Source organism: Delphinus delphis, chromosome 12, assembly GCF_949987515.2.
Source record: "Delphinus delphis chromosome 12, mDelDel1.2, whole genome shotgun sequence".
Classification (NCBI taxonomy): Eukaryota; Metazoa; Chordata; class Mammalia; order Artiodactyla; family Delphinidae; genus Delphinus; species Delphinus delphis.
The window spans coordinates 31828962-31854558 of NC_082694.2; the positions used below are offsets into that span (position 1 = coordinate 31828962).

General features: G+C 41.9%; 1 protein-coding gene, 1 non-coding gene and 1 pseudogene across 2 annotated transcripts in view; 1 reads left to right on the forward strand and 2 right to left on the reverse strand.

The window, feature by feature from the left end:
- The window catches only part of LOC132435357 (Golgi reassembly-stacking protein 2-like), a 48522-nt pseudogene extending 45893 nt beyond the window's left edge, over nucleotides 1-2629 (forward strand).
- Nucleotides 2630-13731: 11102 nt separating this feature from the next.
- LOC132435678 (U6 spliceosomal RNA) lies at nucleotides 13732-13834 on the reverse strand. The gene has a single exon (XR_009521621.1). It is a non-coding gene; the product is annotated as a U6 spliceosomal RNA (small nuclear RNA).
- A 4632-nt stretch (nucleotides 13835-18466) lies between these two features.
- Nucleotides 18467-25597, reverse strand: part of ANTXR1 (ANTXR cell adhesion molecule 1) — a 242800-nt gene continuing 235669 nt past the window's right edge. The window contains exon 18 of the mRNA XM_060026455.1: nucleotides 18467-22379. Coding sequence (XP_059882438.1) covers nucleotides 22119-22379 — 261 coding nt within the window. The 3' untranslated portion in view covers nucleotides 18467-22118. The remainder of the gene's footprint in view (nucleotides 22380-25597) is intronic.

Below are 25597 nucleotides of genomic sequence, written 5' to 3' on the forward strand. Positions count from 1 at the left end.
ATTTATTTTTTATTTATTTGTTTTTGGCTACGTTGGTTCTTCGTTGCTGCCGGTGGGCTTTTCTCTAGTTGAGGCGAGCGGGGGCTACTACTCTTTGTTGCGGTGAGTAGGCTACTCATTGCGGTGGCTTCTCTTGTTGTGGAGCATGGGCTCTAGGCAGGCGGGCTTGGTAGTTGTGGCTTGCAGGCTCTAGAGCGCAGGCTCGGTAGTTGTGGCACACGGGCTTAGTTGCTCCGCGGCATGTGGGATCCTGCTGGACCAGGGCTCGAACCCTTGTCCCCTGCATTGGCAGGTGGATTCTTAAGCACTGTGCCAGCAGGGAAGTCCCTATTACTGCTGATTCTTGAAAGTAAACATTGTCTTAGAGGGACTTCCCTGGTGGCACAGTGGTTAAGAATCCACCTGCCAGGGACTCCCCTGGTGGCACAGTGGTTAAGAATCTGCCTGTCAATGCAGGGGACATGGGTTCGAGCCCTGGTCTGGGAAGATCCCACAAGCCACGGAGCAACTAAGCCCGAGTGCCATAACTACTGACACTGTGCTCTAGAGCCCACGAACTGCAACTACTGAGCCCGGGCACCACAACTACTGAAGCCCGTGTGCCTAGAGCCTGTGCTCCGCAACAAAAGAAGCCGCTACAATGAGAAGCCTGTGCACCACAGTGAAGAGTAGCCCCCGCTTGCCTCAACTATAGAAAAGCCCATGCGCAGCAACGAAGAACCAATGCAGCCAAAAACAAACAAATAAATAAATAAAATAAATTAAAAAGAAGCATTGTCTCCGATACAGCTTCTGTTTCTATTGTTGATTTGCTTAAACATTGGACATGTTGAGATTCTTCACTTGTACGTTTATTCACTCAGCTAACACTGATTGACTACTATGAGACAGGCACCATATGCATAAGTTATTACTGGAGGGGCTGCACTATCGTATAGTCTACTTTAGTACCAGAGTGTAGGGGGTGAGAGGACACTTCTACTTTTCTCTGCTTAGTCTTGCCTTGACTAAGAGAAGATAACTCTGTCCTGCCTTCCATTCTTCTCTTCTCTCTTTTCTTGCTTTTCTCTGAGAGTTGAGACCTGTCTGATTGGCAAGATAAGAAGAACCTTCCATTCATGGACAATACTACCAATGGACAGTTACCATTAATTAGAAGCAAGAACACTTATCTCGCATTCTCTTAAAAAAAAAATCCATCTGGAATCTCTTTTTCTATGTAGTGGAGATCTGACAACTTTTTAGTATTAAGTTTTCCCATTTAGACATGTAGTTCATGAAGTTTTATAGTTGTCTTCCTATAGGTTCTGCACATTTTTTTGGTTAGCTTTATTTCTAGTTATTATATATATACATATTCATGTATAATTTATACATACTTTAAAAATATAAATATGTAATTTATATTTTTTCTATTGTGAATGGACAGCTTTCTAACTGGTCATGATCATTGACTGTGTTGGTCATGTCCCTGGCTAGCTCACTGGCCTCCTTTATTAGTTCTAGTAATCTTAAAGTTGATTCTTATGGAATTTTTAGGCAGTCCAATACATTGCCTGCAAATAATGACAATTATTTTCTTCCTGATTTTTATAATTACTTTAAAATTTTTGTTCGTGTTATTGCACTGGCTAGGAGAATAATGGTGATGGTTAGAATCCCTTCTTGTTTTTATTTTAAAGGAAATACCTCTAATACTTGAACATTAAGTATAATGTCTGTGTAGTTTTTTTGGTGGATACCTGTTAACAGATTAAGGAAGTTTTTCTTCTTTTCTATTCCTAACTTGCTAAGGAAATTAAAAAAATTTTTTTTAAATCAGTTACCAGTTACTATTAATTAGAAGCAACAAAACGATGTCCAGGACATAGTGCTGAATGGGATCTCTTTGTTTTTACTAATGGTTCAAGATTAAATAAATAATAATATATATTCAGAATCTCCTAAAAGCAAATATTGAAAAACCTATAAAAATGCTGATCTAAACATCAAAGTGGTAAGAGAACCAGTATTCTCAGCCAGTAATATGTGTAGTGGCCAGGGTTTGTTGGGAGTTAGCATTTGTTTTGGTAGCTTTGATGGGGCAAATGGAAATGTCTGACAAAGGTAAGATGTGGAATTCTTCTCAAGCTCACTGCAGGTCTATTCCTCATAGCAGGGATTACATCGTCAGAGCAGAAACAAATGTGAATGAGTCTGAAAGTCTGTTCAGCCTCATGGAAACACACAATGCAAAACCACGGAAACTGAACACATGTTGCACAGACACAGACAGTGTGTCCATATTAGCACCAGGAGGTGCTCATTACATCCAATTCTGCACAGAGTGGAGAAGGCAGCCAGATGTGGGGTTAGAAAGGAGAATTTGTACCAAATACTTACATGCCTATTTGAAGCAGGAAAGAAAATTTCTCTTCCTGGAGAGATGGCTGGGAGCCACATTACTCCTTTTAAGGCTGGGTTTGCTCACCCAAGGCTTGAGGTCCATCATCTTTGCCACCATTTGGAATGAGAGGAACTGAACAGGGTCTGTCTGGACTTTCCCTAAGCTCAACCCCATCAATCGTAAGTATTGTTCTCAGTGAGGGCGCTCCCAACAGTACAGTTATTGCCACCAGAACTTAAATAGTCCCTTGGTCATTTGCTACACCCTAATGACCATATTATCATGCTTGATGTCTTTAGCCAGCAGGACCACATAGCTGAGCCAACCCCACCAGGCCCTAGTTTATTCGCACCTTACTTAATTCCAGGTGTTGGATTATCAGAAGATTTGTAGCCTGGTTTGACACCTCTTCCTTTTTGCCCCTCTTGTCTGGAATTGCTCCTCTCATGCTCCTGTCTGAGGATCTCCCACTGTCTTCTTTCTCACCCTTCGAGCCTGCCTTTTGAATCCCCAGGCCACCTCTCCAGAGATAGAGGCTGCTTCCCATTCACTTGAAATCCACCCCAGCTGGGGAGAAGCTTGGTCCTTCAATTTCAGATAAATGCGAATGCTTCTGCGTCACCTTTATCTACGAATTACTCTTTGCATTCATATGGAATATTTATCTCCAAAAGAGCTTGGGTGTAAATGCATATTATCATCAATTTCAAGCAGGTCTTTTACAACAGGAGTCCTGTAAATAATTTTAAGAGTAAAACTAAGCAAAAAGAAACATGCTCTGTATCCTGTAAAGTTTGGGGTGGGGCTCAGAGGGAGGAGAATGTCAAAGTGCTTGTATTTTATTTATCTATTTATTTTCCACAACTAATAATAATAATTATTATTTTAAATTAAAGTATAATTGACCTACAATACTGTTAGTTCCAGGTGCACAGAATAGTGATTTGATATTTTTTAACATTACAAAATGATCACAGGTTGAGTGATGATCTGTCACCATACAAGGTTATTAAAATACTACTGACTATATTCCTCATGCTGTATATTTCATCCTCATGACTTACTTTTTTTTGTAACTGGAAGTTTGAACCTCTTAATCTCCCTCACATCCCCCCACACCTCCCATCTATGGCAACCACCTGTTTGTTTTCTGTATCTATGAGTCTGTTTCTGTTTTGTTAGTTCACTTGTTTTGTTTTTCAGATTCCACATATATGTGAAATTGTAGTATTTGCCTTTCTCCATCTGACTGATTTTACTAAGCGTGATACCTCTAGGTCCATTCGTGTTGTCACAAATGGTAATATTCCATTCTTTTTTATTGCTGAGTTATATTCCTTTGTATATACATATCACATTTATCCACTCATCTATCAATGGACACTTAGGTTGCTTCCATATTGGCTATTGTAAATATTGCTGCAAGGAACATAGGGTGCATATATTTTTTCTAATTAGTGGAATTGCTGGATTGTATGTTACTTCATTTTTAATTTTTTGAGGAAACTCCATACTGTTTTCCATAGTGGCTGCACCGATTTACATTCCCATCAACAGTGCAAGAGGGTTCCCTTTACTCCACACCCTCTCCAACAGTTGTTATTTGTTGTTTTTTCTGGCTGTGCCACACAGCTTGTGGGATCTTCGTTCCCCAACCACGGATCAAACCTGGGCCCCCAGCAGTGAAAGCGCCAGATCCTAACCACTGGACCACCAGGGAATTCCCCGTTGTCTTTTTTTTTGTTTTTTTGGCTGCCTTGCGTCTTCATTGCTGCACACAGGCTTTCTCTAGTTGCAGTGAGTGGGGGCTACTCTTCGTTGTGGTGCGCCGGCTTCTCATTGCAGTGGCTTCTCTTGTTGTGGAGCATGGGCTGTAGGCATGCAGGCTTCAGTAGTTGTGGCATGTGGGATCTTCCTGGATCAGGGCTCGAACCCGTGTCCCCTGCATTGGCAGGCGGATTCTTAACCACTGCGCCACCAGGGAAGTCCCCTGTCTTTTTGATAATATCATTTTGACAGATGTGAGGTGATATCTCATTGTGGTTTTGATTTGCACTTCCCTGATGACTAGTGATGCCGAGTATCTTTTCATATATTCCGTGGCCATCTGTATGTTTTGGAAAAATGTCTATTCAGGTCCCATGCCTTATTTTAATCTAGTTGTTTGTTATTTTGATGTTGAGTTGTGAGCTCTTTACATATTTTTGTTATTAATCCCTTAGCAGATATATCATTTGCAAATATCTTCTCCCATTCAGTTGGCTGCCTTTTCATTTTGTTGATAGTTTCCTTCACTGTGCAAAAGCTTTTTATCTGTTTACTTTTGATTTTGTTTCCCTTTCCTGATCGCTGTGGCTAGAACTTCCAGTACTGGGTCAAATAAAACTGGTGAGAGTGGGCATCCTTGTCTTGTTCCTGGTCTTAGAGGAAAATGCTTTCAGCTTTTCAACATTAAATATGATGTTGGCTGTGGGTTTGTCATATATGGCATTTATTATATAGAGGTATGTCCCCTCTATACTCACATTGTTGAGAGGTTTTCTCATAAATGAATGTTGAATTTTGTCAAAAACTTTTTCTGCATCTATTGAAGGGAATCATATGATTTTGTTTATTTCATGAAAACAGAATTTTACCGAAGGCATAAACAGATAAAAAGATTACGAAAAATGAAAACTACAGGCCAATAACTCATTAATATATTCAGTAGATGCAAGCATCCTTAACAGGCCTATATTCTTAGCTGTAGACAATTTCTTTTTTCTTTTTTTTGAATTTTATTTTATTTATTTTTTTATACAGCAGGTTCTAATTAGTCATCAATTTTATACACATCAGTGTATACATGTCAATCCCAATCTCCCAATTCATCACACCCCCCCACCCCCCTGCTGCTTTCCCCTGTTGGTGTCCATACGTTTGTTCTCTACGTCTGTGTCTCAATTTCTGCCCTGCAGACGGGTTCATCTGTACCATTTTTCTAGGTTCCACATATATGCGTTAATATACGATATCTGTTTTTCTCTTTCTGACTTACTTCACTCTGTATGACAGTCTCTAGATCCATCCACGTCTCAACAAATGACCCAATTTCATTCCTTTTTATGGCTGAGTAATATTCCATTGTATATATGTGCCACATCTTCTTTATCCATTCATCTGTCGATGGACACTTAAGTTGCTTCCATGTCCTGGCTATTGTAAAGAGAGCTACAGTGAATATTGCAGTACATGAGTCTTTTTGAATTATGGTTTTCTCAGGGTATGTGCCCAGTAGTGGGATTGCTGGGTCGTATGGTAGTGCTATTTTAGTTTTAAAAAGGAACCTCCATACTGTTCTCCATTGTGGCTGTATCAATTTACAGTCCCACCAACAGTGCAAGAGGGTTCCCTTTTCTCCACACCCTCTCCAGCATTTGTTGTTTGTAGATTTTCTGATGATGCCCATTCTGACTGGTGTGAGGTGATAACTTATTGTAGTTTTGATTTGCATTTCTCTAATCTTTAGTGATGTTGAGCAGCTTTTCATGTGCTTCTTGGCCATCTGTATGTCTTCTTTGGAGTAATGTCTATTTAGGTCTTCTGCCCCTTTTTGGATTTGGTTGTTTGTTTTTTTAATATTGAGCTGCATGAGCTGTTTATATATTTTGGAGATTAATCCTTTGTCCATTGATTCGTTTGCAAATATTTTCTCCCATTCTGAGGGTTGTCTTTTTGTCTTGTTTATGGTTTCCTTTGCTGTGCAAAAGCTTTGAAGTTTCATTCGGTCCCATTTGTTTATTTTTGTTTTTATTTCCATTACTCTAGGAGGTGGATCAAAAAACATCTTGCTGTGATTTATGTGAAAGAGTGTTCTTCCTATGTTTTCCTCTAAGAGTTTTACCGTGTCCGGTCTTACCTTTAGGTCTCTAATCCATTTTGAGTTTATTTTTGTGTATGGTGTTAGGGAGTGTTCTAATTTGATTCTTTTACATGTAGCTGTCCAGTTTTCCCAGCACCACTTATTGAAGAGGCTGTCCTTTCTCCACTGTACATTCCTGCCTCCTTTATCAAAGATAAGGTGACCATATGTGCGTGGGTTTATCTCTGGGCTTTCTATCTTGTTCCATTGATCTATGTTTCTGTTTTTGTGCCAGTATCATATTGTCTTGATTACTGTAGGTTTGTAGTATAGTCTGAAGTCAGGGAGTCAGATTCCTCCAGCTCCGTTTCTTTCCCTCAAGACTACTTTGGCTATTCAGTCTTTTGTGTTTCCGTACAAATTTTAAGATTTTTTGTTCTAGTTCCATAAAAAATGCCATTTGTAATTTGATAGGGATTGCATTGAATCTGTGGATTGCTTTGGGTACTATAGTCATTTTCACAATATTGATCCAATCCAAGAACATGGTATATCTCTCCATCTCTTGGTATTATTTTTAATTTCATCAGTGTCTTACAGTTTTCTGCATACAGGTTTTTTGTCTCCCTAGGTAGGTTTATTCCTAGGTATTTTATTCTTTTTGTTGCAATGGTAAATGGGAGTGTTCCCTTAATTTCTCTTTCAGATTTTTCATCATTAGTGTATAGGAATGCAAGAGATTTCTGTGCATTAATTTTGTATCCTGCAACATTACCAAATTTATTGATTAGCTCTAGTAGTTTTCTGGTAGCATCTTTAGGATTCTCTATGTATAGTATCATGTCATCTGCAAACAGTGACAGCTTTACTTCTTTTCCGATTTGGATTCCTTTTATTTCCTTTTCTTCTCTGATTGCTGTGGCTAAAACTTCCAAATCTATGTTGAATAAGAGTGATGAGAGTGGGCAACTTTGTCTTGTTCCTGATCCTAGTGGAAATGCTTTCAGTTTTTCACCATTGAGGATGATGTTGACTGTGGGCTTGTCATATATGGCCTTTATTATGTTGAGGATTGTTCCCTCTGTGCCTACTTTCTGCAGGGTTTTTATCATAAATGGGTGTTGAGTTTTGTCAAAAGGTTTCTCTGCATCTATTGAGATGATCATATGGTTTTTCTCCTTCAATTTGTTAATATGGTGTATCACATTGATAGATTTGCGTATATTGAAGACTCCTTGCATTCCTTGAATAAACCCCACTTGATCATGGTGTATGATCCTTTTAATGTGCTGTTGGATTCTGTTTGCTAGTATTTTGTTGAGGATTTTTGCATCTATGTTCATCAGTGATATTAGCCTGTAGTTTTCTTTCTTTGTGACATCCTTGTCTGGTTTTGGTATCAAGATGACGATGGCCTCGTAGAAGGAATTTGGGAGTGTTCCTCCCTCTGCTATATTTTGGAAGAGTTTGAGAAGGATAGGTGTTAGCCCTTCTCTAAATGTTTGATAGAATTCGCCTGTGAAGCCGTCTGGTCCTGGGCTTTTGTTTGTTGAAAGATTTTTAATCACAGTTTCTATTTCATTACTTGTGATTGGTCTGTTCATATTTTCTGTTTCTTCCTGGTTCAGTCTTGGAAGGTTATGCCTTTCTAAGAATTTGTCCATTTCTTCCAGGTTGTCCATTTTATTGGCATAGAGTTGCTTGTAGTAGTCTCTTAGGATGCTTTGTATTTCTGCGATATTTGTTGTAACTTCTCCTTTTTCATTTCTAATTTTATTGATTTGAGTCCTCTCCCTCTTTTTCTTGATGAGTCTGGCTAATGGTTTATCAATTTTGTGTATCTTCTCAAAGAACCAGCTTTTAGCTTTATTGATCTTTGCTACTGTTTACTTTGTTTCTATTTCATTCATTTCTCCTCTGATCTTTATGATTTCCTTCTGCTAACTTTGGGTTTTGTTTATTCTTCTTTCTCTCGTTCCTTAAGATGTAAGGTTAGATTGTTTATTTGAGAGTTTTCTTGTTTCTTGAGGTAGGCTTGTATAGCTATAAACTTCTCTCTTAAAACTGCTTTTACTGCATCCCATAGGTTTGGGATCATCATGTTTTCATTGTCATTTGTCTCTAGGTATTTTTTGATTTCCTCTTTGATTTCTTCAGTGAGCTCTTGGTTATTTAGTAATGTATTGTTTAGCCTCCATCTGTTTGTGCTTTTTACGTTTTTTTCCCTGTAATTCATTTCTGATCTCAGCATTGTGGTCAGAAAAGATGCTTGATATAATTTCAATTTTTTTAAATTTACTGAGCTTGATTTGTGACCCAAGATGTGATCTGTCTTGTAGAATGTTCTGTGCACACTTGAGAAGAACATGTAATCTGCTGTTTTGGGGTGGAATGTCCTATAAATATCAATTAAATCTATTTGGTCTATTGTATCATTTAAAGCTTCTGTTTCCTTATTTATTTTCATTTTGAATGATGTGTCCATTGGTGTAAGTGAGGTGTTAAAGTCCCCCAGTATTACTGTGTTACTGTTGATTTCCCCTTTTATAGCTGTTAGCAGTTGTCTTATGTATTGAGGTGCTCCTATGTTGGGTGCATATATAATTATAATTGTTATATCTTCTTCTTGGATTGATCCCTTGATCATTATGTAGTGCCCTTCCTTGTCTCTTGTAACATTCTTTATTTTAAAGTCTATTTTATCTGATACGAATATTGCTACTCCAGCTTTCGTTTCATTTTCATTTGCATGGAATATCTTTTTCCATCCCCTCACTTTCAGTCTGTATGTGTCCCTAGGTCTGAAGTGGGTCTTTTGTAGACAGCATATATATTGGTCTTGTTTTTGTATCCGTTCAGCAAGCCTGGGTCTTTTGGTTGGAGCATTGAATCCATTCACGTTTAAGGTAATTATCAATATGTATGTTCCTATGACCATTTTAAAAATTGTTTTGGGATTGTTTTTGTAGGTCGTTTTCTTCTCTTGTGTTTCCCACTTAGAGAAGTTCCTTTGCATTCGTTGTAGAGCTGGTTTTGTCTTAGCTTTTGCTTGTCTGTAAAGCTTTTGATTTCTCCATTGAATCTGAATGAGATCCTTGCCGGGTAGAGTAGTCTTGGTTGTAGGTTCTCCCCTTTCATCGCTTTAAGTATATCATGCCACTCCCTTCTGGCTTGTAGAGTTTCTGCTGAGAAATCAGCTGTTAACCTTATGGGAATTCCCTTGTATGTTATTTGTCATTTTTCCCTTGCTGCTTTCAATAATTTTTCTTTGTCTTTAATTTTTGCCAGTTTGATTACTATGTGTCTCGGCGTGTCTCTCCTTGGGTTTATCCTGTATGGGACTCTCTGTGCTTCCTGGACTTGGGTGGCTATTTCCTTTCCCATCTTAGGGAAGTTTTTGACTATAATCTCTTCAGGTATTTTCTCTGGTCCTTTCTCGCTCTCTTCTCCTTCTGGGACCCCTATAATGCGAATGTTGTTGTGTTTAATGTTGTACCAGAGGTCTCTTATGCTGTCTTCGTTTTTTCATTCTTTTTTCTTTATTCTGTTCCACAGCATGAATTCCACCATTCTATCTCCCAGGTGACTTATCTGTTCTCCTGCCTCAGTTATTCTGCTATTGATTCCTTCTAGTGTAGTTTTCATATCAGTTATTGTATTGTTCATCTCTGTTTGTTTGTTCTTTAATTATTCTAGGTTGTTGTTAGACATTTCTTGCATCTTCTCGATCTTTGACTCCATTGTTTTTCCGAGGTCCTGGATCATCTTCACTATCATTATTCTGAATTCTTTTTTTGGAAGGTTGCCTATCTCCACTTCATTTAGTCGTTTTTCTGGGTTTTATCTTGTTCCTTCATCTGGTACATAGCCCTCTGCCTTTTCATCTTGTCTATCTTTCTGTGAATGTGGTTTTTGTTCCACAGGCTGCAGGATTGTAGTTCTTCTTGCTTCTGCTGTCTGCCCTCTGGTGGATGAGGCTGTCTAAGAGGCTTGTTCAAGTTTCCTGATGGGAGGGACTGGTGGTGGGTAGAGCTGACTGTTGCTCTGGTGGGCAGAGCTCAGTAAAACTTTAATCCGCTTGACTGCTGATGGGTGGGGCTGGGTTCCCTCCCTGTTGGTTGTTTGGCCTGAGGCGACCCAACACCTGAGCCTACCTGGGCTCTTTGGTGGGGCTAATGGCAGACTGTGGGAGGGCTCATGCCAAGGAATACTTCCCAGAACTTCTGCTGCCAGTGTCCTTGTCCCCATGGTGAGCCACAGCCACCCCCTGCCTCTGTAGGAGACCCTCCAACACTAGCAGTTAGGTCTGGTTCAGTCTCCCCTGGGGTCACTGCTCCTTCCCCTGGGTCTTGATGCACTACTTTGTGTGTGCCTTCCAAGAGTGGAGCCTCTGTTTCCCCCAGTCCTGTTGAAGTGCTGCAATCAAATTCCACTAACCTTCAAAGTCTGAGTCTCTAGGAATTCCTCCTCCCATTGCCGGACCCCCAGGTTTGGAAGCCTGACGTGGGGCTCAGAACCTTCAGTCCAGTGGGTGGACTTCTGTGGTATAAGCGTTCTCCAGTCTGTGAGTCACCCACCCAGCAGTTATGGGATTTGATTTTACTGTGATTTCACCCCTCCTACTGTCTCATTGTGGCTTCTCCTTTGTCTTTGGATATGGGGTATCTTTTTTGGTGAGTTCCAGTGTCTTCCTGTCGATGATTGTCTAGCAGCTAGTTGTGATTCTGGTTTTCTCGCAAGAGGGAGTGAGAGCCCATCCTTCTACTCCACCATCTTGGTTCAGGGCTCAAAGGGGATCATATAATTTTTATTCTCTAGTTTGTTAAAGAGGTGTATCATGTTGGTTGATTTGTAGATATTGCACCATCCTTGCATCCCTGGGATAAAGCCCAGTTGATCATGGTGTATGATCATTTTAATGTATTGTTGAATTTGATTTGCTAATATTTGGTTGAAAAATTTTGCATCTGTGTTCTTCATTGGCCTGTAATTCTCTTTTTTTGTGGTGTCTTTTTCTGGTTTTGATACCTGAGTAATGGTGGCCTTGTAGAATGAATTTGGAAATGTTCCTTCTCCTTTACGTTTGGTAAAATTTCCCTGTGAAGCCATCCGGTTCTGGACATTTGTTTGTTGGGAGGTTTTTTTGTTTATTTTTATTTTTTTCACAAATTCAATTTTACTAGTGATTGATCTGTTCGAATTGTTTGTTTCTTCTTCTTCTTTTAAAAGATTTATTTATTATTTATTTTTGGCTGCATCGAGTCTTAGTTGTGGCATGGGGGATCTTAGTTAAGGCATGCGGGATCTTTCGTTGCAGCACATGGGGTCTTCGTTGTGGTACATGGGCTTCTGCCTAGTTGTGGTGTGCAGGTTTTCTCTTCTCTAGTTGTGGCATGCAGGCTCCAGGGCATGTGGGCTCTGTAGTTGTGGTGCATGGCTTCCAGAGCTCATGTGCTCTGTGGTTTGTGGCACACAAGCTCTAGTTGAGGTGTGTGAGCTCAGTAGTTGTGGTGCATGGGCTTAGTTGTCCCGTGGCTTGTGGGATCTTAGTTCCCTGACTAGGGATCGAACCAGCATCCCCTGCATTGTAAGGCAGATTCTTTACCACTGGACCACCAGGGAAGTCCCTGTTTGTTTCTTCTTGATTCAGTCTTGTGAAGTTGTATGTTTCTAGAAATTTGTCCATTTCTTCTAGGTTGTCCAATTTGTGAGCGTATAACTGTTTGTAGTATTCTCTTTTGATTTTTTTGTAGTTATTTCTCCTCTTTCATTTCTTATTTTGTATATTTGGGTGCTTCTCTTTTCTTCTTGGTGAGCCTAGCTAAAGGTTTTTCAGTTTTATTAATCTTTTCAAAAAACAGCTCTTGGTTTCATTAATTTTTACTATTTTTAATCTCAATTTTATTTATTTTATGTCTGATCTTTATTGTTCCTTCCTTCTGATGACTTTGGACTTTGTCTGTTCTTTGATCTTTTAATTTGTTTAGATGGTAGGTTGTTTATTTGAGATTTCTCTTGTTTCTTGAGGTAGACTGTATCTCTGTAAACTTCCCCTTTAGAACTGCTTTTGGTACATCCCATAGATTTTGGAGTGTTGTGTTTCCATTTTCATTTTTTTAGAGGTATTTTATGATTTCCTTTTGGTTTCTTCATCAATCTCTTGTTTTTTTAGTAGCACGTTGTCTTGTCTCCATGTGTTTGGTTTTTTCCCATTTTCCTTTCTGTAATTGATTTCTAGTTTCATACTTTTCTGGTTGGAAAAAATGCTTGATATAATTTCTGTCCTCTTTAATTTGTTGAGACTTGTTTTGTGGCCTAGCATGTGACCTATCCTGGAGACCATTCCATGTGCACTTGAGATGAATGTGTATTGTACTGTTTTTGGATGGAATGTCCTGTATATATCTGTTAAGTCCAACTGGTCTAATGTGTTATTTGAGACCATTGTTTCCTTACTGACTTTCTGTCTGGATGATCTGTCCATTGATATAAGTGGATGTTAAAGTTCTCTACTATTATTGGCAATTTCTCCCTTTATGTCTGTTAATATTTGCTTTATATATTTATGTGCTCTTGTATTAGGTACATATATGTTAACTAGTATAATACTCTTTTCTTGTACTGATCCCTTTATCATTATGTAATGACCTTCTTTCTCTTTCGTTATAGACCTTGTTTTAAAGTTTATTTTGTCTGATATGAATACTGCTACCTCCACTTTCTTGTCATTTCCATTTGCATGAAATATCTTTTTTTCCCCACATTCTTGCTTTCAATCTGTGTGTCTTTAGCTCTGAAATGAATCTCTTGTAAGCAGAACATATACGGATCTTGTTTTTTTTTTTTTTTTTTTTTTTTTTTTGCTGTACGCGGGCCTCTCACTGTTGTGGCCTCTCCCGTTGCGGAGCACAGGCTCCGGATGTGCGGGCTCAGCGGCCATGGCTCATGGGCCCAGCCGCTCCGCGGCATGTGGGATCTTCCCGGACCGGGGCATGAACACGTGTCCCCTGCATCGGCAGGCGGACTCTCAACCACTGTGCCACCAGGGAAGCCCTGGATCTTGTTTTTAATCCAATCAGCCACACTAAATCTTTTGATTGGAGAATTTAGTCTATTGACATATAAGGTGTTTATTGATAGGTACATACATATTGCCATTTTGTTACTTGTTTTCTGATTGTTTTGTACTTCTTTTAGTTTCTTCCCTTGTGTTTTGATGACTTTCCTTTTTATTTTAATTTATTTTTATTTTTTAAAATTTTTATTGGAGTATAGTTGATTTACAACATTGTTGATGACTTTTAGTGGTATGCTTCTGTTCCTTTCTCTCTAGTTTTTGTGAATCTATTGTAGGTTTTTGATTTGTGGCTATGATCGTGTTCATATATGTTGACCTATAACTATATCTACTTGTTTTAAATGGTAGTCATTTAAGATCAAACACATTCTAAAAGATCTACATTTTTTTACTCCTTTCCCCCATATTTTGTGTTTTTGATCTCATATAAATATGGAACGCTTGATGAATTTGCATGTCATCCTTTCTCAGGGGCCATGCTAATCTTCTCTGTATCATTCAAATTTTAGTATATGTGCTACCAAAGCAATCATCCTTTAACATATTTGTAAAGTTGGTTTAGTGGTGCTGAACTCGGTTAGCTTTTGCTTGTCTGTAAAACTATTTATGTCTCCTTCAGATCTGAATGACAGCCTTGTCATGTAGAGGATTCTTGGTTGTAGGTTTTTCCCTTTCATCTCTTTAAATATATCATGCCACTCCCTTCTGGACTGCAGGGTTTCTGTTGAAAAGTCAGCTGATAGCCTTATGGGAGTTCCCCTGTACATACCTTGTTGCTTTTCCCTTGCTGCTTTTATGATTTTCTCTTTATGTTTAATTTTTGCCATTTTAATTACAATGTGTCTTGGTGTGGATCTCTTTGGATTCATCTTTTTGGGGATATTCTGTGCTTGCTGGATATGAATGTTTCCTTTCCCAGATTAAGGACATTTTCAGCTATCATTTATTGAAATAAGTTATCTGCCCTTTTTTCTCTCTCTTTTCCTTCTGGTACCCCTGTAATGTGACTATTACTATGCTTAATGTTATCCCAGAGGTCTTTTATACTATCCTCATGTTTTTAAATTCTTTTTTCTGTTCAGCTTTGGTGATGTCCACTAGTCTGGCTTCCAGTTTGCTAATGTATTCCTCTGTATCAGCTAGTTTACTGTTGATTCCTTCTAGTGTATTTTTATTTCAGTTATTGTATTCTTCAGCTCTGTTTGGTTCTTCTTTATATTTTCTAACTCTTTGTTAAACTTCTCACTGTGTTCATCCATTTTTCTCCCAAGTTCATTAAACATCTTTATGATTGTTACCTTGAACTCTTTATCAGGTAGATTGTTTTTTTTTTTTTTTTTTTTTTTTTTTGCAGTACACAAGCATGTGGGATCTTCCTGGACCGGGGCACGAACCCATGTCCCTGCATCGGCAGGCGGACTCTCAATCACTGCGCCACCAGGGAAGCCCCAGGTAGATTGTTTATCTACAGTTCACTATGTTCTTCTTTTGGGGTTTTATCTTGTTCCTTAATTTGGAATATATTCATCTCTTCCCTCATTTTGCCTAATTCTCTATTTCTATGTATTAGGTGTGTTGGTTATGCTTCCTGATCTTGGAGAAGTGATCTTATTTAACAGATGTCCTATGGGGCCGGGCAGCATACTCCTCTCTGGTCACTAGAGCTATATGCTTTAGGGGTGACCCTGTGTAAGCTGCTGGGCCCTTCTGTTATGATGGGACCCACTACTGCAGTCAGCTGGTAGATGGAGCTGATCCCTGGCATGGTTTGTTGCCAGACCCTGACTCATGCCGGGGCTGCCAAGCTGCTGGTCTGTGGGGCTAAATCTTGGTGTGGCTGGCTGCATGGACAAGGGTATCTGGGGCTTGTGCCTGGCCTGCTTCTGGGCAGGGCTTAGTTCCTATACTACTGGCCTCTTAGCCTGAGGGGTCCTGGGACTGGTGCTGACCAGCTGGTGAGTGGGTAAGCCCTTGGTACCAATGGGCTAGAGGAAGACTCCAAAATGGTGCTTGGCAGCACCAGGGTCATGTGGTAAAATGAGCTCTCAAAAATGACTGCTGCCAGCATCTGTGTCCTCAGAGGGTGTTCCTTTTGGCTCTTGACTCTCTGGGAGCCTCTCCAAGCTCAGTAAGTGAGTCTGACCCAGGCTCCTTTCAAATTACTGACTCTGCTCTGGGTCACAGAGCGTGTGTGATTTTGCATGTGCCCCGTAAAAGCAGAGTCTCTGGCTCTCCCTTAAGCAAGTCCCACTGGCCTTCAAAGCCAGACACTCAGGGAGCTTGTCTTCCTGGTGCAGGACCCTGGGGCTTGGAATCCTCATTCCTTTTGGGAGAGATTCTGCAATTGTAATTATCCTCCCGTTTGTGGGTCATTACCCAGGGGTGTGGGTCTTGACCATACTGCATCTTTGCTCCCACTACCAAAGTCACTGTGGCTCCTTCTTTAGATCTTTAGTTGCAGAAAATCTTTTCTGCTAGTGTTCAGGTTATTCTCATTGATAGTTGCTCCGTAAATAGTTGTAATTTTGGTGTGCCCAATGGGAGAAGGTGAACTCAGGGTCTTCCTACTCCACTATCTTGGCAGCAACTCCAAAGTGCTTGAAAGTGTCAGTGATGGGTGGCTGATAGGTCTCCTGTCTTATGACTTCTCTTTCAGAAGAAAATGAAATGGTTCCTGTACTCTTAGTGCCAATTTTTCGTGTACTTTTAAAAATTTTTAATTAATTAATTAATTAATTTTTGGCTGCATTGGGTCTTCGTTGCTGTGCATGGGCTTTCTCTAGTTGTGACGAGTGGGGGCTACTCTTTGTTGCGGTGCGCGGGCTTCTCATTGCAGTGGCTTCTCTTGTTGCAGAGCATAGGCTCTAGGTGTGTGGGCTTCAGTAGTTGTGGCACACAGGCTCAGTAGCTGTGGTTTGCGGGCTCCAGAGCACAGGCTCAGTAGTTGTGGTGCACGGGCTTAGTTGCTCCGTGGCATGTGGGATCTTCCTGGACCAGGGATCGAACCTGTGTCCCCTGCATTGGCAGGTGGATTCTTAACCACTGTGACACCAGGGAAGTCCCTCTTTCTTGTACTTTTAAAATGCTTTGCAAGAATGCAAGCCACTTCACTCCAAAGAAATATGTCTTTTCTGAGTTGCATCCATTTTAATGTTTATAAGAAACTCTCAACTAAATATGCTGGCTAAAAAGTACTGAATGTGCACAATTAATTGAACATCATTTAACAGAGATTTGCTCTGAACTCTCAAGTGACTCAGGCATTTTGTCAGCTGCTGCTGTTGCTTTATAAGTACATTGTGAAATTATATTTAAAACTAAACAAAGGAGATGTTGCACAGTTTTAACTCCAAGAATTAAAACTGTTCCAAGTTAAATAGAGAAGGAAGGATTTATATAACTAAATGATCATTTGAACGTTGAGCAAAAAAGAGAGGAACTAAAGATTATGCCCAGTGGAATTATAAACCTTCTAATTTGTTTAGGTATGATAACTTCAGGATGGAGATGCCATGGTTCAAGCCAACACAATACAATTGTAAACCGAATAACTTCATCTGTTTTGCATATGCCAACTCTATGGCCTAATACAAAATGTTTGATAATTGTAAGTAACATTGACCTTGTTTACAATGTATTAAATGGACAAACTTATATCGATTGTTCTATACCTGAGTGACACTTCAGGGAAACACATATTTATCTGAAGATAGAAAATTGGATTTAGTGATGAATAATTTTGGATCTCCCGCTCCAGTTCACAGTCAGCACTTGATCAATGATCTTATTCCTGTTGGTTTCTTTGTTTATTCAACATAATGCATTGGAGCACTACTCAGCATTCAGAGCTCAATCATTGAAATTTGTTTGGCAAGTCAAACAATATATAAGATTTAAAAATTCTTTATACCGTACAGAAAGTACTACTTCTAGTACTTCCCTGGTTTTATTTGTTACACTTAAATTAAATACAGCTGGAATTTATTTTGGTGGAAGGAGTGAGGTAGGGCTCCAACTTCTCTTTTTCCTTCCAAATTGCAAGCCAGTTTTCTCAAAATGATTTAATGAAGAATGTAATTTAAAAACTTGCATGTGCCCAAAATGCTATTTAAATTGAATATTAATGAAATCTTGGAAAGAAATTGTGGCGTGATTTTCTGTTTTCAGAGGGTTTTATTCCAATTAAGATGAACTCAAGGCTTAATGAGGACTTGTAAAGAAACAGATTCAGGAACTAGTACTCTTTTACCTACAAAAAATGTAAGAGGAGGAGGAGCTGAATGGAAGCCGCTAAGGAGAATAAGGTGCAGAAATAACAAAAATATTTTGAAGTCTATATAAATAGAAGGGTATTTGCTGCAGCACTGTCTATGACACTGCCTGGTTTCTTAAGCAGATAGCAAACCTCTAGAGTCCTTGTTCTGTGAGTCAAATCAATCATAGCCACGTTTCTGTTACAGGCAGCCGAACAATCTTGACTGATCCACTACATTTACTTTTTTTCCTGTGTGCTTCTATATCTCTACTTTTACTTCACTGTTTCATTTAGCATGGGTTACTATTTTTTAATTAAAAGTTTTTTTTAAAAAATTAAAAAAATGATTTATTTATTTTGGGCTGTGTTGGGTCTTCGTTGCTGCGTGCGGGCTTTCTCTAGTTGCGGTGAGTGGGGGCTACTCTTCATTGAGGCGTGCGGGCTTCTCACTGCAGTCGCTTCTCTTGTTGTGGAGCATGGGCTCTAGGCGTGCAGGCTTCAGTAGTTGTGGCACACAGGTTCAGTAGTTGTGGCTCGTGGGCCCTAAAGCGCAGGCTCCGTAGTTGTGGCGCATGGGCTTAGCTGCTCCACAGCATGTGGGATCTTCCTGGACCAGGGCTCGAACCCATGCCCACTGCATTGGCAGGCGGATTCTTAACCACTGAGCCACCAGGGAAGCCCAGCACGTGTTACTTTTTAAAATCTAAAACTGTTCCTAAAAATAAAGAATACGTTGAATGTTGGACAGCTAAAGAAGAAATGAGAGTAATCAAGACAGTGAAGAGTTTATTGGAGGGCGCAAAATAATTTAATCTGCAGAGTGATAGCCATTTTTATGATCAGGATGTTAAGCACTTGAACAACCTACACTTCATTTTCATAACAAAGACACAACTAGGAAAAGAGTTAATTTTAAGAATTTATTATTTTTTTAAAAAAGCAACTTCCAGGGTTTGTCATTGTACACATTTAGCCCAGTCTCCTATAGCAGGTACAGCAATAACTGATTTTTATAACATTGACTCAGAGGCACTGAAGATCCATACTGTCTTAGGAATTATCACAGATAGAAGAGAGAATTAGAAGAGTTTAATGTTAAGTGTATTTAAAAAATCATATTCTAATTCTTTTAAATTGCTTATCCAAGTATGCTAATATAGTAGAGTTCAGATAACTAGAAAACACAATTGACTAGAACATCCCATTCCCATCTGGTGTGCATTAATAGGCTTTTTATGGCATATATCTTTATATAGTTTGCAAACTAATTCAACCCACTTTTACACAGCATTAATTGTCTTTTATTGAGTTGGCACTGGGCTGAAATTGTTGCTCATTATCTCATCATTACTTTTTTCTAGTTCTTGGATGGATTTCCCTCATCTGACACAGTGTTTGGACTTTAGTATATATGAGACTTCCAGATTATCTCTGCCCATTCTAGTGATATTTACAATGAGGTTATCCATGGCCAGATATCCAAGACTACTAATTAATATGTCCACTAGCTCTGTTCTTGACTTTGGTAAAAGAGAGACCTTGTGTCTTACTGGAGTATGGGCCAAGCTCCAGGACAGAAGCTGTTTGTGAACTGGTCGTCAACAGAGGTAACCACTCAAGGTTCTTATTAATGCTGTGCAAACAAGGATCTCGTCATTTCAGTAACTATTTGTACATTTATAAAAGCAATACAGTCATGGGAAAAACCAACAAGCACAGCTTGGTAGAATAACCTGCCATGAAATATCATTGGCCTTATAATAATTTACTACAACTGTTCCTTTTATTCACACTGGATAGGAAATGCTTCCATCTAACACATGGAATATGAATATATACAACAAAAAGTTGGCTTTTATTAAAAAAAAACTTCAGGAGGACAATAACATGAGGGTTGAAAAAATAATTTTGTGCAGTTTCCTAATCACAATCATATGTCTGCTACCTTTTACAGGGAATGACACAAGTTTGGATAGATTTTATAAACCAGTTAAAGAATTTTCCTGCCTGTAATAGCCTACTATTAAAATATTACCTTGTTCATACAGTATAGAGGTTTCTCCTTCTCCACTGTAATTCTAAATGACTGGGGTTGACATGAAGAGTCCCTTTTAAGGACAAACCCTGCTAATCCTCTTCAAAGTCATCATATATTTGCAGTTCCCTATTTCATCTAAAAGTTCACCAAAACAACATCTTGGAAACTGCACAGGGCTTCTGACTGATGTGCAGTTGGGATCCTGAATGTTGCGTATTCTCACCTGATGCCTGCCATCTTGATGCACAACAATGTCAACATCTTGGCTTGAACTTTCTGATGGCCACAGTGAGCCATGCAGCAGTGGTGTGGGGTGGACTGTTTTGTACCGCCAGCAGTCAAAACAGTGGCCAGGGGCTCAACGCCTCTACGCTGTGAGCCTGGGGAACCCATTCGCCTATGGAATGGTTCTCTGGAGTCCAGCAATGTCACTGCAGGTGGCCAAGACATTCTGTCACCTGCTTTATGGAGGACTATACTCAAGAAGAAACCTAATGTTCTAAAAATAGACAATATGGGCCAGGTTGGGGGCAAGCGAGGGAGGTTGCTTTCATAAGCCCTGTAAAATATCTCTGATTTTAGCTCTAGGAGGAAGCTGGGAGAGTCTCTGGCAGCGGCAGGCTGGGAGAAGGGCAGGTCTGAGGTATGCTTGGGGAAGTGTCAGTTTGGTGTTGGCAATGCAGATTTAGTGCCTGTGGACCCCGACTAGGGCACTCTGCCTAGATCTGTTCTCCCTTGACTGTACCTTTAATGCCCAAGGGTTTCCCCATTCCCCCACACAATCCTTGTTTGCTTTTGCTTTCTAAAGTTGAGAGGGCAATTAGGGATCGTTTATGTCTCAATTTTGACTGATTAGTGGTGGCTCTTTGGAATTATGATTTGAGGATTGTGTAGAAATCACTGGGCTCCATGGAAGATGGTGCTGTGATTGATTAGCAATGTCTGCCATGGCTACAAGCATTGGTGTGTATGGAATGCATGCTAGGTCCTATGTCTCTGTTCTAAGTAAGACGAAAGAATGAGGCTGGCTTGATGGGTTTTTGAAGGATCTTTGGAGACCACAGCCCGAAGCACTAAGTTTGCATTTACTTAATATTCTGCTTCATTCCTGAAAAGATTTAAGGGTTTCGGGAGTGGAATTTTAAGATGTGTGGAAAGTTGGAGGGGGAGGTAATTTTGAACAGGCTGGTGCAGGAGGCCCTAAACGGTGGCCTCTGTTTTCGCCCTTGGGTGATGAAGCCTAATGTTTAGAAAGTGATTATAGAGCTTACTGGTGATAGCAGATTCAGAAAGACTTGGAGGAGTGGAGTGGTTCCCAGGCATGGTGGGAATTTCAGGCAGCTGATAATATTTGTGAGTATGTTGAAAAGCCAAGGAGAAATATATTTGTATCCACAAACACATGTGGTTTTTTTTGGATAAATTCCTTAGTATGTCCGGACTATTGTCTTTCAGCTCTACGTAGAAATCTCTGGTGCACAACTTCACCGAGAAAGAAAAACAAAATCAGTGAAATTGTGTGGTAGGTGCTAGTGATGCGATTTTGGGAAGATCAACTAATGTTTGTCTGTGGAAAATAGGATCAATCGCTTCTTCGTATCTCAGGTGATTTAAATTGAAGCCAAATCTTGATTTTTTAACATGAGGCGTTAACAAGTTGCTCTTTGACGATGCCGTTGTCTGTTGATTTAGGGGCCATGTTGGGCCAAAGCCAGCCACCTCCAGCTGCTGATGGTCTGTGGGTTTTAGAAACTGTCTGATGCTCCCATCAGTACTCGCCTGTCAGTGCACATACCTGATTTCACTTACACAGCAACATGGTAACATACCTTTTCCTTCAGTAAACAACCGCCCTCTTCCTCACTTGGAAACTGGGAGAATTTGGAAGGAAAATAAGGCATATCCTTTTACTCCTCTGCAAATCCCAGAACATGCTTTTGGATACCTGTATGATGTTGAGTTTCTTGCCACAATGGGGACCCCAATCTTTCCCCAAAGATGTAGGCAAAGGGTCTCGACCTTCCTGGGTGGCACATAGAGGTGAGGATTCCTTGGTTCCTAGGCCAAGGGTCCAGGGTCAAGTGATGGAGGTGGAGTGAAAGAGGGAAGGCAGCATTTAGCAACCCAGCAATGTTATTTCTTATCTGACTCTGCATTTCACCCTCAGAGAAACGATTTTCTTATTGATCTCCATGAGACACAATCCCATTTAGAGCATCTCAGCAGTTTCAGCGTCTCTGGAACCTTCTAGAGGTGATGGCTGGCTGGCTATAATTGTGACTGTAGTTGCCTCATTGTTTGTTTTCAGGCAATTCAAAATTTCGATTTCTTTCCTCTGATCACAATTGTCGGTGTACTGGTGTTACAAACCAATTTTTAAAGTGTGTGAACGTCAGTGGGCTTCATCCCCACTCACTTCCAAAGTGGAAGCCCCCTTTAACTGGAAAGACTTGTTCTAACACCACAGAGGAGCCTCCTCCCCAAAGTTTCTGAGAGAACCCAGAGCATGAACTGTGGGTTCTAGACAGAGGGCCTAGGAGGTGGTCGGGACGGGGGTGGTGCCCTGTTGGGAGGGGGAGCCTGAGGGGGAGGGGGGAGGATGGAAGGTGGGGATGGAATTGGAGGGGTGGGGGCACTGGGGGGTGGGGGAGGGCAGTGGGGAGCAGGGGGGGGTGGGGTGTAGATGGGGGCAGGAGGCGGTGAGGTGGTGTGGTAGGCATTGTTGAGGGGGTACTTGGCAGGAGGATTGTTCTTGACTCTGGTGAAGTTGATACAGCGTCCCTGGAAGAGAATCAGAGAGAAGGAAACATGAGCTGATGCTTGCTGGGGCCTTACAACAGGGCGGGTGGCAGTGTGCAGGAGGGGGGCAGCCTGAAAAATACGTGGCAAGCAGACGCCGTGTTTATGTCCGTGCGCTCAGCAGAGCATTACACCAGAACTCGACAACAAATAAGCTCCTCGTTCCCTTCTTCTGGGCTTACTGTGTTGCAAACTTATTTGTTCAATTTCATTTTTCGCCAAGCCTCTCTCTCTCGACGAGGTGGAAGAGCAGGGGACTGACCTTAACTGGACGCACAGGGTCAAGGTGAGGACAGAGGTCGTTGAATTTAATCTCCTCAACAGCCTTGCCAGGCAGGTATTATTATCAGTCGTCCCATTTCATAGATGAGGACACTGAGGCTCAGAAAGGTTAAATCACAACTAGGAAGAGGTGGGGTTGTTGTCACCAGTAGATACAGCCTCCCGCTCCAAGCCCCTGCCTTCCCCAGAGCTCTGACATGGACAGTTTATCCTGCTTTTGTTTTCCCTGGGGAATCCCTCTTCCAGCTGCTGTCGCACCTGCCCAGGTGCCCTTAGGTTCTTAAGAAATACAACCCGGGGACCTTTGGTTGCAAAGCAGTCATCAACCCTGAATCCAGCTTTTTCCCCACCCTTCCCAGGTACCTGACTAGATAATGCAGAGTAGACACCTGGAACCCCTGCAGAAGCCTCTTCAAAGTCCAGAATACGAAGCCAGCCCTAGGTAGCCCTCTCTCCCCTGGGGCACCTCCTCTTTGCTCTCCAGAATCACAGGCCCGCCCGCCCTGCCCCCCAACAGATACCTCCAGTCTCAACAGGCACTTGGGAGCCTTTCACCCAACACTGGGCTCTGCAAGGGACGGGAGCACAGGGGCTCTCCCTGTCACGATGTTCTCCTTCTGGTGTGTGGACCCCCCTCACCTTTCCCATTTGACCCTCCCCTTCTTGCCTGGGCAGGGTACCGGCCAGCCTTGTGGGGTCCTGGCCTTTTTCTAAACTTCCCACGCCTATCGGGGCATCTTCTTCTCTCTACTGTGTGTCCTGGATGCTGACAGAATCGGGGCCATCCCCTCTGAGGCTGCCCTGTCCCTTTCTCCTCTCCTGTTCATTTTAACCTGATTTTAACCCGATACAAGCGTTATACCGGCGCCGAGGAGGGAGTACGGCATTTTTCCTGGCTTCATTCTTCAGGATGGACGCCCATCCTGTGGTGGCCAAACTGGATGGGACGTGTGCAGAGGGGCCACAGTTTCCCTTTCCAGGCCTATTGAGGAAGGGCCTGAGGGGGACCAAGAGAGTGAGGCTGTGGACTTTAAGGACCAGTTACCTGAAGGATAAGAGGGAAATACACGTGTGTGATTTGAGACCTGGCTTGGGGAGCGTCACGGCAGGGGCACGGTGAATGTTTGTGGGAGCTGGCGGGGCCCCGAGTAAAGCTTTCCTCACACGTGTACACCCCATCCATCCTTCCAGTCCCGAGTCAAGTCCCTTTTCCTCCACACGTCTTTCCCTGAAGGGTCCTGCTTCCACTCATCCCTCGCTTCCCTCCCTGAGTTTTCTAGCTACAGTCTACGCCACACACCGAAGCCTGCGTACTATCATTGCTCTATCTGTAAATGCCTTGGCTCCCTGACTAGGTGAGAAACTTCTGGAAGGCAGTGCCCTTGTTTTGTGCTCCACTGTTGGTTTAGGAATTACAATGCCGCATTTAGATGTCAGCACCCCATTTTCTCTGAGCTTGCATTTCATGAGATTAAACCATGACCTAACTTTATTAGGTTTCGATTGGGGTCCACTAACTGCAGAAATCAGCTACCATCTTCTCACTGCATCATTGCCCAGAACTCCCAGGTCACGGTCAGACTTTCACGGGTTAAGTCAATTTTGTGACCCAGTGCTGTGAATTCCCGTTTGTCCAAGCAGCCCTCTTTTATAGCTTTATAAATGTAAGCCTCGGTTACACTTTATTTATGATCCTGGATAAAGCTCTTTCTTCTAACGATTACCATCTGTGATAAGTTCCTGTAACGGACAATTCAGAGTTGGGATTTACTGTACTACGTGTTCTGCCCTTCATTCCTAGATATGCCCAGTCAGACCAAGAGGCCCATTTCCTTTAAAGATGAAGGACAATTCTGATCCTGGGGAAGGAGCTGCTGGTGCCTGGAGTCAAGTCCCCACGTGGCTTAGATTTCCTTTAGGGCTGGTCATCCCACTGCTCTCTCCCTCCCTTTAGGGATCAGTGATGGTGAGCTGGGCCAAGAGAGCAGGTGCATTATCTCAGAGGCCCGTTTAATTATTTCACACAAATTTTTTTTTTTTTTTTTTGCGGTACGCAGGCCTCTCACCGTTGTGGCCTCTCCCGCTGCGGAGCGCAGGCTCCGGACGCGCAGGCTCTGCGGCCATGGCTCACGGGCCCAGCCATTCCGCGGCACGCGGGATCCTCCCAGACCGGGGCACGAACCCGTGCCCCCTGCATTGGCAGGCGGACTCCCAACCACTGCGCCACCAGGGAAGCCTAACTCTAGTGTTTTTGCTGGAGACAAAATCAGGAGCTGCCAGGCTTCTTCTGTTCATAACCCAGATTAGGATTCCTAAATGTCTTCAGAAAGATTTGAAAGGATCCACGGAACAGAAGACGATCTCTCACATCTGTCAGCTAAAGATGGAGTAAAAGCAGGCAGGGGTTGGCGGGGGGCGATGGGAGTGAGATGGAGAAAGATCTTCCTCGGTCAGCCCCTCCCCTGCTGCCATCACAGCCTCTTGGCCACAGCAGCTGAAGGACAGGGGTGGGGGTGGGAGAGAGGCAGAGAGCCCCCCTTCCTATAGTCAGTAGCACCCCAGGGGTGCCCCACGGGCACCTGCTGCAGAGCACAGGCTGTGGTTCATTACAGACCCAGCACATTCGAGCCCAGCATAGCAGCCCAGAGCCAGAGGGGCGGGGGCAAGCTCACAGCCTCTGCCACGCCCCCCTGAGTCATATCCCACTGAGAGATGTAGGCTGGGGATAATACACCACCTGCCACTCCCGGTCAAGATGATTAACTTAACCAGTTTTCTTGAAGGGCTCGGAACAGTGCCTGGCACATTGTGTTTGGTAAGTGAAGTTGAGTCTGGGTGGGGAAACGTGCTCAGACTCCTAGTTCAGTGCCTCCTAGGAGAGCTGCAGGCTAGAACCTCTACCCTTCTCACCTGGCTTC